Here is an 18718-nt window from a genome sequence, read left to right on the forward strand (position 1 = left end):
GGCATGTGGGATCTTCCCGGACCAGGGCTCAAACCTGTGTCCCCTGAATTGGCAGGCGGATTCTTAACCACTGTGCCACCGGGGAAGCCCCTCAGCTCTTTTTTAAGAGGCCATTTACCACTCTGGCTGGCTGGCAGTTTCTGGATAGGACCGTGTGGTGTCCATGTCTCATGCCCACTTCAGCACCTCCTTTGCCAAAAAGTGAGTCTCTTGGTTTGACATGTTGTTGACATATTGTTATGCAGTATCCCACTTTGGTGGCTCAGACACTTATGGACCCTGGGACGGTGGTGCTAGCATATGTGTCAGCCTCAGTCGGAATGAATTGCTGCCCTTTCCAGGATGGAAGGGGTCTGATGTAATCGAGGTGCTATCATGCAGCTGGCTGGTCTTCCCAAGGGACGGTACCACACCAGGTGATGAGTGTTGATCTCTGTGGCTCTCCAGTCATACATTCAGCAGTGGCAATGGCTACAGAGCAGCCTTGGTGAGAGGGAGTTCATGCCGTAGGGGCCCTGCACAGCTTCCATGTCTGCCATCATGGCTACTGTGCTCATGAGCCCATTGCACAGACGCTGAAGTGGCCAACATCAGAGGCTGGCCGAGTGTTTCATGAACCACGCGTGGGTTTTTTTTTTTTCTCCTCTGTCAGCTGGTCTTAAAGAGCTCCCCATGAGGCCGTATGTAGGAGCTGAGCTGAGAGAGATGTTGCTGTAACAGCTAAAGATGACATAGAGGTCTGGGCCACAAGTAAAGCATACTTGTGCCTTTTAGATCGGCACAAGTCTGATCGCTAATGTAACACTTCCATCTTAAAATGGATTGCTCCTGGGCCCACCTAGCCTGACGGCAGGTATGGCAACCCAACTTATGAAAGATGATTCTGGCCACCTGGGCACTTGACGTCCCATGCTCAGATGCTCTGTATCTACCACGGCCCAATAGCATGCCAGGAGCTTTTTCGTGTTTTTCCCTTGGGAGTTTTTTGAGTGGTATATGTGTCTCTTCTGCAAATGGCATGACCTTGCTCCAGAGCCCTAGGGATCTATGCTGAGCGACCCTCCTATTGGGGCTTGCCGGCCTCCCTTCCTACCAGATACTTCCAGTTCCATGGGGTCCACCAGATCGTATGGCGAAAGCAGCAGAGCTGCTTGAACTGCAGCTAACTGTTTTGGGCCTCACTCAAAACCATCAGTCTCTCAAAATCCAATAAATGGGTTGAAGTGTTGAATAGTTTTCTCAAGTGGGGAATATATTGCCTCCAAAACCTGGAGAAGGCCTACCAAGCATTGTGCTTCTTTTTTTTTTTTTTTTTTTTTTTTTTTGCGGTACGCGGGCCTCTCACTGTTGTGGCCTCTCCCGTTGCGGAGCACAGGCTCCGGATGCGCAGGCTCAGCGGCCATGGCTCACGGGCCTACCCGCTCCGCGGCATGTGGGATCTTCCCGGACCGGGGCACAAACCCGTGTCCCCTGCATCGGAAGGCGGACTCTCAACCACTGCGCCACCAGGGAAGCCCTGTGCTTCTTTATTACAGTAGAAGGGGCAGACCTTTTCCTTTACTTGGAGGCAATGTCTTGGTGTGCTTCAGACCACTTGACCTCTGAATTCTTCCCAGATGTGCAGGCCGCTGAAACTCTATCCTCTGAAGCATACGTGTCTTACCAAGACGTCTCCTCGCCACTTCATGCTTGTCGCAGTACATTAGCATGATGTCAGTAGTGGACCAGTGTATTGTCCTGTGGAACGTCCATACGGTCTGTGTCCTTGGGGACTATATTATGCAGGAAGCAGTAGTTAACCTAAGGCCCTTGCCTCATTTGGGGCATCTGTGTAATCTTGAAATAACCTGGGAGCTCTGTATTCCAATGGGGTGGTAGGGGCCACTTCTGCAGGCCTAGAAGGTCCACGGGAACCTGAGGGTTAAAGGTGCTCATGTGCATCTCCCTAGGCACCCCTATCCCATGTCTGAGCTCCACTTCTTCCTTATCAGGGACCTGCTAGGAGAAGGCATAGGAGATTTATCATCTTGAGTTCAGCGTTCTCTGAAGATCTGCCACTCTTGCAGTTAAGACCTGTGCCCAGTCTTCAGCTCTAGAGGCACTCCAGCTGCAGGAAATGAGGGTCTGTTTCAGTGCTGCCAAGGAGGCCCTCTGACTCTCACCGTTTGCTTAAAGTTGGTGATTGTTTGGGCCTTTTGTTTTCTTTTTTTCAGAGCATCAGTGGCACTCAGCAACAACCACAATTCCACTTTTCTTACAGTTATTATTTCCATCATAACCTCTTTAACACCAGAGATACTGCATGAGCCCTTGCCTCCTCCACCAGTGTCCCGATCCAGTCTGCCACAAGTGAAGGTCTTAGCAATGGCACTGCTACCCCCGGTGAGGGACTAGCAGTATTTTACCTGCAGTGTTGGGATCCTCTTTGCCCGGAAGCTGCTGAGTGGTCCAACTCCAGAACCCCATCCTCGAGTTTGCTTCCTTTGACCACTCCACTCCTGGAACCAGTGGTCTTAGGTTGGCTCCCTAAAAGCAGAATCTGAGACAGGGGTTTGGGGATAGGTAATGTATTGAGGGGTGCTCTTCAAGAGCAAATCTGTAAGGGAGGGAGTTAACAAGACCTGGGAAGGAGAAAGCCAAACGTTGGGTGTGATCTCAAGGTAGGCCTGGCCTAGCCTCAGCAGGAGGGCTCTGGGGCAAGAACGCCCAGCAGAGTCTGTCTCTCCTTAAACCAAGGGGGTGGGACTTGTGGACCCCCCATCAGTTAGTCATTGACTATGAGCTGGTGTGGGGCAGGCACAGCTTACATGATGAGGTGCCTCTCGGCGGCTAAGGGCAGTTTTCTGGAGAAGGGGACAGCCGTGAGCACTTAGCAACCAACACGCACAGCAGCTCCCACAGATGGGCCCAGTGAAGGGGAGCGGGCGAGCCTCACAGCATCTACCACAGAAGGCAGCTGATGTGCTCTTTACAGAATTAAAAATGACTGTACCCTTGACCCAGCAGCCCCTCTTTCAGGATTTTTGTCTGTGGATACGCTCACACATGTGGCATGATGTATTTACTCAGATGGCAATGGCAGTGATAGCAGAAGCCTGGAGAACACCTGAGCGCTCATTACAAGGGGACATATTAGATGGCACAGTGGAATACACTGCAGCCACTAACAAAACAAAAAGTGTGAGGAAGCTCTTTATGTGCTGATATGGAATAGTTTCTAAGAGGTAGTGGTGAGTTAAAAAAAAATTCAGAATAGTGTAAATACTGTATTACCATTTGTTTTAAAATTTATTTTATATGTACATGCATATGCATGTATATAATTTTAAACGTACAGACACTCTCAGCAGAAATGTACAGTATAACCAAGAAACTGGTAACGTTTGTGGTCTACGGGAAGGAGAAAAAAGCAAGAATGGAACAGAGACTTAAGTTTTCACTGCATACTCTCTTATACCTTTCAAATTTTGTACCATAGGCATCTGTTACATAATCAAGTAAAAAATAAAGTAATTCATTTTTAAAACAATTCTGGATCTGCTATTTACTAGCTCAGTGATGTTTGTCCTTAGCCTCGGTTTCCTCACCTGTAAGATGCAGGTGACAAAGCCTTCACTTCATAGGACTGCAGATATTAAACTGGGCAATGCATAGAAATCACTTAGTGTAATGCCTACCTGCTAAGTAATCAATAACTGTTAGCTGCTGCTATTAATATTATTATCATTTATATTATTATGGTTTATTACCTTGTAGGGTAATCGTGAGAATGAGCTTAAATAAAGTATATTGTATACAGTAGCACAGTGCCTAGCACCACAGTGTGTGTGTGTGTGTTTCTTTTTAACACAATGCAAATTAATAAATGTGTGTGCATATACATATATACATATATTTTTAAGGGAACTAGAATCATGTTCTACATACTGTTTTGTAACCTGATTATTATACTTAATACATTTTAGGCACTTTCCTGTACTGTTCATATTCAGGAATACTTGTATTTTACAGCGATAATGGTAGGCCAGCAGTGCACCCTGGGAGTGGGAAGGGTGTTAGCAGTTCGTAGCAGTAGTGCAGTCTCCCTGTGTCTCATTGTCCAGAGGTGGTAGAAGGCACCCAGGAGCCAGCAGTCCACTGTCACTTGCTGGCCCTGAGCTGTCAGAAGAGGCTCTCTTGAGCCTTCCTGCCTGGAGCATTCTCTTGAGGAGTAAGAATAATTTAACCTGACAGATCCTGGGAGAAGGGTCTCAACAAATAATTATGAATTACTCCTGATCCTTTGACTTAATCCAGTGGCATCCATAATGAGGTGTGTGTATGAAGATCCATAGGAGGCAAAAGGAAATATTAGAACTTACGTTTCTATTTAATTTGAATCTCCCTTACAATCTCTGTTTTTTGTGTTATTTATTTTATTAATTTTTGGCTGTGTCGCACAGCTTGTGGGATCTTAGTTCCCCGACCAGGGATTGAACCTGGGCCCTCGGCAGTGAAAGTGTGGAATCCTAACCACTGGACAGCCAATTCCCTGTGTTATTTTAAAATACATTAATATAGCAGCACTTTTTTTATAATAATAAAATAAAAATTTGTAACTTGAAGGTGCATGCTCATATTCTTTTAACTGATAGGAATATACAAAATTGTATCTAGGGTATTATTTCCAGGGTGTCTGGTTGTATGGTATAAATTAATTTCTCCTGGACACTAGGTTGATTTGACCTAACTTTGAACCTTAATCTCAAAAGGTAAAGGAGGAGTTTGCCAATTTAATGTTGTACCATAGTTCAGTCCTAGGACATTTCAAAAGGATTACTCATGTAATAGTAATAATAGTAATAGTAGTAATAATATCATATTGTATTTTACAAAGCTTTCCAATGCCTCATTGATAATAATATAGAAACAAGCTTAGGCAATAGAATAATCACTGACTCTCAAATGTAATTGCTTCATGTGTATTAATTACAAAAGCATTGATCATAGTATTAACGTTTTTGGTGTACATTTACAAAGGAAAAAGAAAGTTGAGGTTTAGTAGCCCAGAAAAACACTAGCTTTAAAAATTAAATCTGAAATCATGAAAAAAGTTCCAACTTCCCTAGTAATCAGGAATGATTACTGAGTGCAGGTTGACTGGAAATGCAAATCGAAACCTTAAAGTACAATTTCTTGCCCCTCATACTGGCAGAAGTGTTAAAGTCTGATGATTTTCCAGGGTTGGTGAGGATGCTTTGGTGCAAGGGGTGTAAATCGGCACAGCCACTTTGGAGGACAGTTTGGCAACGTTTTCAGAGATAAAAATGCTCATGCCATTCACTGTCTCTGGATCTGCCCTAGGGAGATACTCTTACACAAAGAGGCACATACAAGCATGTTCACTGCAGCTGTTAATGGCAAACAGTTGGAGACAGCCATCATTGGGGGAACATTAAAAAGATAGTGACTTAAAAAAATTAAAATGGAGGGGAGGGATAAATTAGGAGGTTGGGATTAACACATACGCACTACTATATATAAAATAGATAACCAACAAGGACCTACTATATAGCATAGGGAACTATACTCAATATTTTATAATCTGTAAGGGAAAATAATCTGAAAAAAAAAATATATATATATATATGTTTACCTGAAACTAACATGACAGCGAAAATCAACTATACTTCAATAAAATTTTTTAAACAGTAAAGTAGAATTTATATAACATAAACTTTATAAATTTAAAGTGTAGAATTCAGTGCTTTTTAGTATATTTACAGGGTTGTGCAACCATCACCACTATCTTAATTCCAGAACATTTTTATCACCTCAAAAAGATACTCTCTGCACATTAGAAGTCACTGCCCATTTTCCCCCTCCCATTTCCACTGGCAACCACTAACCTACCTCCTGTCTCTAGATTTGTCTGTTCTGGACATTTCATATGAATGGAACCATACGCTCTGGCCTTTCGGGGGTGAGGGTGGGGTGACCGTTTTATTGTGATATAATTCACATACCATGCAAGTTACTCGTTTTAAACGTACAGTTCAGGGTTTTAGTATATTCACAGAGTTGTGCAACCATGACAACAATTTTAGAACATTTCATCACCCCAGAAAGAAGCCCCATACCCTTTAGCTATCATCCCTGAAAATCTCCTCCCCAGCCCCAGGAAACCATTTCTGTCTCTATAGAGACAAAGGCAATCTATAGATTTGCCAATTCTGAATATTTCATATCAGTGGATCATAAAAGATGTCTTTTGTGTCTGGCTTCTTTTACTTAGCATGTTTTCAAGATTCATCCACACATTGCAATATGTGTCAGTACTTCATTCTTTTTTACTGCCGGATAACATTCCATTGTGTGGATATACCACATTTTGTTGATCCATTCATCAGTTGGTGGACATTTGTGTTGTTTCCACCTTTGGCTAATAATGCTGATATGAACATCCACGTACAAGTTTCTGTACGAGCATAGGTTTTCTATTCTCCTTTGTAGAATTGCTGGGTCATATGGTAATTCTGTTTTACTTTTTGAGGAATTGCCAAACGTTTCTACAGAAGTTGTGCCATTTTACTTTTCCACCATTGATGTATTAAGGGTTCCAGTTTCTCTATATCCTTGCCAACACTTATTTTCCATTTAAAAAAAGTTATAGCTGTCCTAGTGGGTATGAACTGGTGTCTCATTGTGGTTTTGATTTCCATTTCCCTAATGACTAATGATGTGGATGGAGCGTCTTTTCTTGTGCTTATTGGCCATTTGTATATCTTCTTTGGAGAAATGTCTATTCAATCTGTGGCATCTTTATGCTGTGCTGTAGAGCTGTTAAAAAGGAATGAGGCAGATCTATATGTAGTCACCCCTGATCATAACACTGAGCAAAATAGCAGGTAGTAGAAACTACCTGCTATAGGACTTCTCTGGCGGTCCCGTGTGCTTCCATTGCAGGGGGCACAGGTTCGATCCCAGGTCTAGGAACTAAGATCCCATGTGCCGGGCAGCCAAAAACAAGAAAAAAAAGGATGCATTATAGTACCATAAGTTTTATATAAATACACATGTGTGCCATGTGTTACATACACACACCTCCTAGTACTGTATGGTAAATATAAATATGTAAGAGCATAGAGAAGGGTCTGGTAGAATAGCCCCCAGACTTATCAAGATGCTTGGTTACCTTGGGGCAGGGAGAGAGAGAACTAGTGGGGGTGGGATTTCATCAAAAGGGACTTTTGTCTTACTTATAACATTTTACAAAGTATTCATGAACTATCTGGTTAATAAAAAATTGTATGAAAACTCCTTAAAATATATACACAGTTTAAAAATATAAGAAAAAGGAAGCAACTGGGGAACTCTAGAGAGGGGTTAGAATCAGTGCTTTCATGCCACATGGAAGTGAATGTACAATTACTGTTCTGAAAATGTCATTGATCATTGATTCCCTTTATAGCTCAGACCTATTTCGTCTTATATCCTTTTTATCAAAACAGTTTTGTTGGGCTTCCCTGGTGGTGCAGTGGTTGAGAGTCCGCCTGCCGATGCAGGGGACACGGGTTCGTGCCCCAGTCCGGGAAGATCCCACATGCCGCGGAGTGGGTAGGCCCGTGAGCCATGGCCGCTGAGCCTGCACGTCCGGAGCCTGTGCTCCGCAACGGGAGAGGCCACAACAGTGAGAGGCCCGTGTACCGCAAAAAAAAAAAACAAAAAACAAAAAACCAGTTTTGTTGGGCTTTTACTAATATATAACAATACAAATAGTAGAGAGGTTTATAAAGTTAAAATTAACTGATCCTCTCTTCACCTCAAACCCCTCCTTCCCCATGACAATTAGTGTTAGTGCAGCTTCTTTTCCTAATAAACCTCTGTGTTTTTGTATTTTCTTCTCACCCCACCCAATAAGGTGTGTTTCATAAGCTTTCTGTTGTTGATGGGAAGAAGCTCCTTCCCCTCTAGGGGTAAGGGAAGTCTGTTTTTTTGGCTGCATTGGGTCTTCATTGCTGCATGCGGGCTTTTCTCTTGTTGCAGCAAGCGGGGGCTACTCTTGGTTGCGGTGAGCGGACTTGTCATTGCAGTGGCTTCTCTTGTTGCGGAGCACGGGCTCTAGGCACGTGGGCTTCAGTAGTTGTGGCTTGTGGGCTCTAGAGCACAGGCTCAGTAGTTATGCCACACGGGCTTAGTTGCTCCGTGGCATGTGGGATCTTCCCGGACCAGGGATCGAACCCGTGTCCCCTGCATTGGCAGGCGGATTCTTAACCACTGCGCCACCAGGGAAGTCCAAAAGGGAAGTCTATCTTTAAGCATCTATGATAGTGGTCTTCAGCCTTGCTTTGTATCAGCCCCTACCAGAGATTGCTATTTTGCAGATCCCAAGTTCTGCTCAGGTGTCTTTATTTCATAAAAAGCTCCCATGATGATTCTGATGAGGCCACAGGGTTAAGAATCATTAATCTAGTGAGTAACAGAGCAATCATAAATTGTACCCGTGATGCTTCTTCGAGAATTATTTTTGGTAGGTTCTTTGTGAGAGAGTAATGAGCCTGTCAGCTTTGTGGAAACATGCCTGAACTAAGATGGTCTGTTTTGTTCCAGGAATTTCACAGAATTTTCACTTTAGGTTATTTTCAGCATTGGGGCTTTAACTCTAACTAAATACTCTACATAGAGCTACCATCTGAGCCTGAGAAAGTGATCTTGGATTCCTTTTTGAAAACGGTAGGAATAAGTAGTACAGGGCAGACTTAGCTTTCTGCCATTTCAAATCGAAAATGAGTGGATATAGCAAGAATGACAGATGCTTAAATCTTCCATGCCAGGCAAACTATCCCTAGGTCTTGTTTTGTAGTTTTTTCACCCCTCCCCCCACCCCCACCCCCAGATTTTTGTAGACTTTTTTTTTTTTTTTTTTTTTTTTGCAGTACGCGGGCCTGTCACTGTTGTGGCCTCTCCCGTTGTGGAGCACAGGCTCCAGACGCGCAGACTTAGCGGCCATGGCTTACGGGCCCAGCCACTCCGCGGCATGTGGGATCTTCCCAGACCCGGGCACGAACCCGTGTGCCCTGCATTGGCAGGCGGACTCTCAACCAGTGCGCCACCAGGGAAGCCCTAGACTTCTTTATAGTATGTTTGCCTGAGATGCAAGTGAGAAACTCACGTGATTCATAAAACTCCACACTAATTTCCATTCTTAATGTTTTCAGACGTAAAACGCAGAAATTCATAGATGCCATTTAGAGACGTAATAATAATCAGTTTCTTTAGAATAATAAACCTGAGTAATCTTTCTTATATCTTAAATTTCTGTTAAACTTTACATTTTCTCTTCTAGGTATTCTCATGGGAGCAGTTATAAAAATTATAGAGTTTAAAAAACTGGCAAATTGGAAGGTAGGTTTACCCAATTGTTCTTTTTTTTAACATATTTACAATTTTTATTGGTTCTTAAGTTTAGTAACACTGATTATGGTGGCTTTCTTATCATTCCTTGACTGTCAGTGAAGTTTATATTGTCCCATTAATTTTTTAACATTCTGGTAGATTAGGGTTGATATCTTTACATCTGAGTTTTTTGAAAAAGCATAAATCTCACACTGTTTCAAATTAACATAGGAGCATTCAATGCCATGTTTTGTTATTTACTTGCATTTTTATAGTCTTAGACTAACTTGCTGTATACAGGGCTCTAATTAGCATTTAACATTAAACAATGTTTATTGCTCCTAATTCCATTCTGACAGCTGAGCCCAATAAGACATATCTGCCCAGCACTGTAGACCTTACAGAATGCTTTATATACTGTAGCTTTTGTCATCCTCATGACAGCCATGGAGGTAGATTGACCACGTATTATCCCCGTTTTTACAGATGAAGAAAGTGACCTCTGAGAGGTTGGGACATGTCTAACATCACAGAGCTAGAGAGCGGTTGGGTTGGCTCTTGTGTCCAGACCCTCTGGTCCTATGTGTTCTGTATTTTCTCTGCCACTTGTCCTCACTTGTGGATGTTCCCACCCTTACGTTCACACAATGGTCATTAGAGCGTGAGGTCCAAGGACTAATTGAAACTCAAGTTTCAGCTTAAACTTTGAGCATCTGTATCGAGTAGGGAGTTTAACAAGTGTGTAACAAAACTGATTTTGTGGAGGGAAATAAGGTCCATTTCAAAATATTAAAAGAATTGTATGGTTAAAATGTGTCACATTTGAGCCCTTCCTACTTGGACGCAGCTCCTAGGTGTGAGGATTAATTTATCCGTGGAACTGTAGAGTATAAATTTGCAAAAAAGGGCTTCCCTGGTGGCGCAGTGGTTAAGAATCCGCCTGCCAGTGCAGGGGACACGGGTTCGATCCCTGGGCCGGGAAGATCCCACATGCCGGGGAGCAACTAAGCCCGTGCGCCACAACTACTGAGCCTATGCTCTAGGGCCTGCGAGCCACAATTACTGAAGCCTGTGCACCTAGAGCCTGTGCTCCGCAACAAGAGAAGCCCACCACAATGAGAAGCCCGCGCACCGCAACGAAGAGTAGCCCCTGCTCACCACAACTAGAGAAAGCCCAAAGCCCACACACGGCAACGAAGACCCAATGCAGCCAAACATAAAGAAATAAGTAAATTTAAAAAAAAAAAAATTTGCAGAACAAGCCTCATGGTCTGACGTAAAACACAATTTGAAGCTGTTATAAATAATATTCAGGATATATTTTATTAAATGAATTCTCAAAATGTACATTGAGCTTGGAATATTTCTAGAGCTACCCTCAGCTGGGGAAGGAGCTAGGCAGGCCCCACTGGAGCATGCTGTATATGAAGCTCAACTGGTTCAGTTTAACCCCCCTCACAGTAGCTTCTGCAACTGGTTCAGTTTAACCCCCCTCACAGTGGCTCATTCTAGGGCAGGAGCAACTGACTGTACACTCTTTCTCAACTCTTAGACTAGATAGAGCCTGATGTGTAAATACCACCTGCTAACACATTTTGTTTGATTTAAAATCAATTGATCAAAATTGGAATCGATTTTAAAGCAATTAAAAAATCATTAAGTTTTTTGTTTTGTTTTATTTTGTTTTTCATGGAGGAGAAAGAAAGAGTGGCTTTATTTCTTTGCCAGGCAAAGGGGGAACACAGTAGGTTAGTGCCTCAAGAACTGTGCCCCCAGTTTTATTTTAAATGTTATTAATCTATACAAAATTCTAGAAATTTCACATGGATTTTTAAAAAATATTTTAAACTGCTTAATTTGTAATCTTTTTAAAAAATTAATTAAAGTATTTATTTTTGGCTGCATTGGGTCTTCGTTGCTGTGCGCGGGCTTTCTCTAGTTGCAGTGAGTGGGGGCTACTCTTCAATGTCATGAGCAGGCTTCTCTTGTTGTGGAGCACGGGCTCTAGTCACGCAGGCTTCAGTAGTTATGGCATGCGGGCTCAGTAGTTGTGGCTCACGGGCTTAGTTGCCCCAAGGCATGTGGGATCTTCCCGGACCAGGGCTCAAGCCTGTGTCCCCTGCATTGGCAGGCGGATTCTTAACCACTGCGCCACCAGGGAAGTCCTCACATAAAAATTTGAACTTCTAGCTTCTCTCAAAGCAGCAGAAGCTCTCTCAACACCAGGCCCACATTCCCCACAGCAGAGATCCAAGGCACTGAGTGCAGCTGCAGCCCTGGGGAATGCTGCATGATCCCTTCTCCGAGCAGGAGGAGGAAAGGTTATCTTTTACTTTTAGTTTTATATGCTTCGGTATTATTAAATTTATTTTTCAACAGATGTTAGTTTTCAAGTTAAATAATAATAATATATTGAATAGTATAGATGAGTGAACCAGAGTTGGGTGGTGAATGTAATTAAGTGCCCTGAAGAGCCATGTAGACAACCAGTGCTTGACCTCAGAAACGGGTGAGGTTTTTAGGCTAAAACCATTGGGCAGGCTTTCTGGAGGAGCAGGTGTTTGTGGAAGCCAAAGCAGGAAGTAGGATCTGTTTGGAAACTGGGTGCTGCAGGGAACAGGGGAGGTAAGAAAAACAGTGAAGTTGCTGGATGTTTTCTTTCCAGAATGTCCTGCTGGGCCTGCCTTCTACCTATTTTGTCATATGCTTAATATGTTTCTTTAAGTCAACTTGCTTTTTTATGTATATAAGTCTTTATACCAGTTTTTTAAAAGCTTTTATTGTGGTAAAATATACGTAACATAAAATTTAGCATTTTAGCCATTTTTAAGTGTACAATTCAGTGGCATTAAATACATTTACAATGTTGTTTAATCATCACATCTATTTCCAGAATTTTTTCATCATCCCAGACGGAAACTCTACCCATTAAACAATTCCCTATTCCTCTCTCCTTACTTTGTTTTCTACTTTCTATTTTTCTTAGTATTTTCTATTTTTTTAGTAGCCCCTATTCTACTTTCTGTGTTTATGAATTTACCTATTCTAGGTACCTCAAATGGGTGGAATCATATAATATTTGTCCTTTTTTATCTGGCTTATTTTATCAATACTTAGCATGATGTGTTTTTTCTGTTTTGTTTTGTTTTTGCGGTACGTGGGCCTCTCACTGGTGTGGCCTCTCCCGCTGTGGAGCACAGGCTCTGGACGCACAGGCTCAGCGGCCATGGCTCAGGGGCCTAGCTGCTCTGCGGCATGTGGGATCTTCCCGGACCAGGGCACGAACCCATGTCCCCTGCATCGGCAGGTGGACTCTCAACCACTGCGCCACCAGGGAAGCCCTAGCATGATGTTTTTAAGGTTCATCCACTTTGTAGCCTGTGTTATAACTTGTTTCCTTTTTATGGCTGAATAATATTCCATGGTCAGTATATACGACACTTTGTTTATCCATTCATCTGTTGATGGGCCCTGGGGTTGTTTCCACCTTTTGACTGTCGTGAATAATGCTGCTATGAACGTTGGTGTACTATATACATTTATTTTAAAGGAAACATTATAATACTGTTTTAAGTGGGAAACCAATATTGTTTTTATAAATAAATACGATAAAAACAAAGTGGTACATTTGCTTGCTGAAGCCTCTGAGGACAAGCCTGTCCTCTGTCAAAAAGGGGGATCAGCATATTGGAGAGAGGCTTAACACGGTAGCACCAAACTGACGCGTCTGACTTAATTGGGATTGAGAAAGAATCAAAAAGGGCTGACTTTCTCAATCCGTGGGGTCAGTGGTATTCGACACACATTGCTCAAGTACCACCTAAAACCACATCAGATCACTTTAGGGGAGATACTGCCCAAAGGAACCTGGGATCTTTCTGTAACACTATTTACTGTAAGGTGGTGTGTGCATTTCCTGTGGCTTCTGTAACGAATTACCACAAATTGGGTGGCTTAAAACAGCAGAGATTTGTTCTCTCATAGTTCTAGAGGCCAGAAGTCTGAAATGAAGGTGTTGGCAGGGCCACACTCCCTCAAGGGAGTGAATCCAGTCCCTAGGGGAGAGTCCTTCGCTGCCTCTTCCGGCTTCAGGTGGTCCCAGGCATTCCTTGGTGATGGCAGCCTAACTCCTGTCTCTGCTTCAGTCTGTCCTCATGTGCCTTCACCTCTGTGTCTGTGTGTCCCTTTCTGTCTCTTTTAAGGACACTGTCATTGGGTTTAGGGCCCACCCTAATCCAGTATGATCTCAGCTGTGATTCTTCCCTTAATTCCATCTGCAAAGTCCCTATTTTCAAATCAGGTCGCATTTTGAGGTTCCAGGTCACATGAATTGGGAGGAGAGGACACTGTGAACCCACTGCAGGTGGGTTCTCCTTTTTCCCAGGGGGTGTTTTGTTTCTGAAACTCCCAGAGTCTCTGCAGTGGCCAAACTGCACAGATCCTGCGAATATCTTGCCCCACAAAGCACAGAGATCGGCCCATTTCTTTTCACATGGCCCCAGTCTGAGTCATGAGCTTGTGATACAGGCGGTTATTTTAAGACTTAATAAGGCATTTTCAGAAGTCATCATTTGCTTCTATTTTGAGCCTTTTTTGAATGTTATTTAGTCTTTATGGTAACAGCCGTACATTTGTAAGGATACATTTATCATTCTTTTGAATAGGGATTTTGACAAGAAGTCAGACTGTCAAGATTGTGACATAGAAGTTTTCATATGAAAAGGGCCTGATTTTGCAGTATTAAATAGACTGCGTATTACCTGTAGTCATTTTGGGTTTGAGAACCAGTATGTATTTTCCCCCAATCCACCAACAACTAGAGAACTGTATTACTATAGAAGATGAAATTATTATTCCCTTCCCCCCAAAGGTGGCCATATTCTAAAAATACCTTTCATAATGGTACTTAATATTTGAATCTGAAAGCATGGCAAGGGGCTCGCTTTATAGCCATGTCCCAGGTTGCAAGGGCATCAGGTGAGGACTGTTTCATCACATCAGATTTAGGAAAATGACATAGTTGTCTATGACATGCAGAGAAAAGGCAGGGCTATTTTAAACATGAGTAGGGTTTACTCTTCCTCTAAGTGGATTGTTTTAGGGCTTACCGTTAACCTTTTTCCTGGAGGAATCCAATTTGTGGACTTGTTTTTGAAAGTGTTCTATTTGAATTGAAATGTTTTCTATATTAAAATGAGTTTTCTTTCCTTAGTAAAGAATAAAAAGCGTACCGCTGTATGTTTGGAAGTGGTTCATCCTGCTATTTATTTTGCTGGTCACCTTTCAAAATCATTTGTCCTACATTTTTAAATGCACGTTTTGAGGTTTTGTATATTTGTTTGTTTTTGTCTCTCCTTTTGCTTGGTTTTACTATCAGGTGATGGTTTAAGCACTGTGGTTTCCACTGGGCCAGGCTCTAAGAGAACAGTTACTTTGGCTTTTCATTGATGGGTTTATTTCTTAATTACACAGATTTCATGCCTCTGAAAATATCCATTTTATATTTACAGGAGGAAGAAATGTTTCGTCCAAATATGTTTTTCCTCCTTTTGCTTCCACCTATTATATTTGAGTCAGGATATTCATTACACAAGGTAAGACTCAGGCACACATTAGTGCTTTTGGTCCGGGTGGCTCCGTGTGTTTGTAAGTCAAGTTCCTTAAAAGCTCAGGTGTTAATTTAGCAGTGGTGGCTCTGTGTGAACACCCTGGCGTGTGTGGTAGAAGCTAGACTGTCATGCCTGACTTGTAGAGGGAGCAAACATGGTCAGTGGGCTGCTTTCATGGTTTTAGGCAGTGTGGCTTGCTAGTGTTTTCCATAGAGGGGTACTTTGCCTAGAAAGAAATAGCCAAAGTGATTTTGATGGTACACAGGTGTTACATTGACTCCTCTTGGACACAGACTGACCCACGTTAAGAGGACAGACTGTGTCCTGGGATGACAGGGGCAGGTGCCCCAGGCCTACTGGTTCTCTCACGTCACCATATCGGGCCTTTCTCCTGCCTTGGGCCCATCCATCCTTCAGTGTCTCCCCTCTCAGGGCACTGCCCTGGGCCTCAGCTCCCAGCCATTATGCCCTTTAAGCCCCAGTCTCCATTCCTTCCCACCCTCTCCCTGGCCCTGCTTTTCCTCACCAGACTGGAGCCCCATCCTTCCCGCTAGTCTTCCACCTCCTTCTGGCCCAGCCACCTACTCCCACAGTTGCTCCGCTCATTCTTGGCTCCCTGACCCTGGAGAGCAGCATCACTGGCCCCTGCTCAGTTCTCTGCTTTGCTCTGGCATTTCTGGTCTCTGTCTTCCAGCTTCCAGTGGGGCTCTTTCTGCCTGGGCAGGAGCTTCTCACTTTTAAGCCAGTTTGTGTGTGTACCTGAGTCTTTTCCTTGTCTATGAGTTCCTTTTTTTTTTAAATTTGTATAGCAAACTTGTTTTTTTTTAATACATTTATTTATTTATTTATTTATTTATGGCTGCATTGGGTCTTTGTTGCTGCCTGTGGGCTTTCTCTAGTTGCAGCGAGTGGGGCTACTCTTCATTGCGGTGCGCCGGCTTCTCATTGTGGTGGCTTCTCTTGTTGCGGAGCGTGGGCTCTAGGTGTGTGAGCTTCAGTAGTTGTGGCATGCGGGCTCAGTAGTTGTGGCTCACGGGCTCTAGAGCGCAGGCTCAGTAGTTGTAGCGCACAGGCTTAGTTGTTCCGTGGCATGTGGGATCTTCCCGGACCAGGGCTCGAACCCGTGTCCCCTGCATTGGCAGGCGGATTCTAAACCACTGCGTCACTAGGGAAGTCCGTATGAGTTCTTTTTAAATATAAGTGTATTTAAGTTTTAAAATAAAAAGGTGATTCAACTTAAAATACTAGTAATACAACAGTTATTTTGTAAATATGATTTAAAAAAACTGTGAAGGTTGGAAAGACTAAGGATAGGCATATCTTTGGAGAGAGGAAAGAGCCTGGACTTTAGAGCCAGAGAGACCTAGGCCTAATCATGCGCTTCCCCCTATAGGTTCCTTTTGAGTAGAGTAGAAATTAAAAACAGAGGACAAAAAGATCCCCAAAACCCTACCTCCTAGGTTGCTTTGAGATTTACATTAGATGAAAGAATGTATGCAAAGCACCACTCACCACATTAGATAATTGGTAGTGCTTCTTGTTATTATCTATTATAACATGACTAGTGTTATTATTAATAATAATGTAATAAACTTGAGTTAAATTTGTTATGAGAGTTTTGGTAAAAACACACAAATTAAATTTTTAATTTTCCTCCTGGATATTAAAGCAAAATTATTCTAAGATGTTCAGGCCAGATTTTTTTTAAGTTATTATTTTATTGTGCATTAATCAAAATAAAAAGTGAAAAGGAAGTTTAATATTAAAAAAATCCCATATCTTATAAACCATTACTGACATCAGATAATTGTCAAAAAGAAAATAAGCAAGAAGGATTGAAGGTCAGTATCTCTCACTCTTTAATTTTGTGAACAAATCTTGAAAGAACTGAGCAGATTATGAAAATATTTCAAAACAGTGCTGAAGAAAATGGGTTGATTTTTTTTTTTCCCTTTGGCTGCCACTCGGCATGTGGGATCTTAGTTCCTCGACCAGGGATTGAACCTGGGCCCTCGGCAGTGAGAGCAAGCGTCCTAACCACTGGAATGCCAGGGAACTCCCGAAAAATGATTCGATTTTGACTTAAAAACATAAGACTGGTTATTATATTAGCACATGTAAAGTTTTTATTTTCTAATTTTTTGGAGGGAGGGGAAATAAACTTATTCAAAATTTGAGGAAAATAGTAGTTTCTTAAGAGAAGAAAGTTTTGAAGATGGCTTTACAGCAGAAACTGTGACAATTTATGTGAAAGGGACTAGTGTGAGTTGGAATGGGAATTCAGAGACTTCTGTCCACTGCCTGCCCACCCCCAAAGAAGATAGGAAGTTGACTTTATTTTAATATTGCTATATTTGCTGATGTAAATTTGGACTTAGAATAAAAATTTCAGTACAATTATCATCAGTTGGTATGTATTAGGTAGGCAGCTATTTGGTTCTTTAAATTATTAATATAAAGAATAGAACTTTTTAAAAAATAAATTTATTTATTTATTTACTTTTGGCTGCATTGGGTCTTCGTTGCTGCACGCGGGCTTTCTCTAGTTGGGGCGAGCGGGGGCTACTCTTCTTTGAAGTGCACGGGCTCCTCATTGCGGTGGCTTCTCTTGTTGCGGAGCACGGGCTCTAGGCACGTGGGCCTCAGTAGCTGTGGCTCACGGGCTCTAGAGTGCAGGCTCAGTAATTGTGGTGCACAGGCTTAGTTGCTCCGCGGCATGTGGGATCTTCCTGGACCAGGGCTCGAACCCATGTTTCCTGTATTGGCAGGCGGATTCTTAACCGCTGCACCACCAGGGAAGCCCAAGAATAGAACATTTTTTTAATTATGTCTGAGAGAAGCAAATAAATTTGCTTTATGTAGCAAAGGGAAGTTCTTATAGTGGGGCAACTTGAATTTGGGTAACTTTCCAACATCCAGATTAATATTAGCCAACGACGTAAGTTATATCAGAATTAGATCCCTATAAACAGACCAAGGCTTAGTGTAATCTATTTTTAAATCACAAAATTAAGCAGCTCTCTGCAAAGAAAAACTCATAGATGAAAGCCTTTTGTTTAGGAAAAAACCAAATCATTGTGTTTGCCTTGAGCTATTTTAAAGTTCTTTGTGTGCTAAAGATTGATATGCCAAACAAAGTAATTGAATGTCTGATTATGGTCAGCCAAATCAAAATTGCAAAATATGAAGCAAAGAAACTTCCTGAAGGAGATAGGCTTAGTGGGTTGTCAGTGCTGAGCTGAGGACAGTCTTCTGAAGTGAGCTTTAAAGTATCAGTTCCTGGGAATTCCCTCGTGGTCCAGTGGTTAGGACTCAGCACTTTCACTGCCGAGCGCCCGGGTTTCAATCCCTGATCAGGGAACTAAGATCCCACAAGCTGCATGACGTGGCCAAAAAAAAAAAGTATCAGTTCCTGTTGTCCATGGCTTGACAATTTCTGAGCGAAAAAATGGTTTTCCTTGTCCAGACCCACAATCACGGACCATCAAGTTACCCTGGCCTTATTCCTAAACAGAGTCCACAGGATTCTAATAAATAGCTTAATTTTTTAAATTTTATGGAAATTTGAAAGATGTTACCATACTGCTTGGACTCAAATATTTTCTCTTAAATGCTGTATAGATGGGAATATATTTTATCTATTATATTTGATGATACTAATAGAGTGAAATAAAATTGCTTAAAAGATGTGGACTACAAAAAGGAGCTTCTGATAGTATAATCTATTATCTTGA

The 18718-nt window shown here is 42.3% G+C and overlaps 1 protein-coding gene across 7 annotated transcripts in view; it reads left to right on the forward strand.

The window, feature by feature from the left end:
* SLC9A8 (solute carrier family 9 member A8) overlaps positions 1-18718 on the forward strand; it is a 72397-nt gene that overhangs the window by 14682 nt on the left and 38997 nt on the right. For 6 of the 7 annotated variants that reach the window (XM_089897045.1, XM_022597431.3, XM_022597435.3 and 3 more), the window contains exons 4-5: positions 9326-9384; positions 14886-14969. In XM_089897045.1, coding sequence (XP_089753171.1) covers positions 9326-9384; positions 14886-14969 — 143 coding nt within the window. The remainder of the gene's footprint in view (positions 1-9325; positions 9385-14885; positions 14970-18718) is intronic. The other variant, XM_089897044.1, reaches the window with a different exon arrangement.

Source organism: Delphinapterus leucas, chromosome 15 (assembly GCF_059928025.1).
Source record: "Delphinapterus leucas isolate spDelLeu-1000000601 "Yukka" chromosome 15, BTC_Dleu_Yukka2, whole genome shotgun sequence".
NCBI lineage: Eukaryota > Metazoa > Chordata > Mammalia > Artiodactyla > Monodontidae > Delphinapterus > Delphinapterus leucas.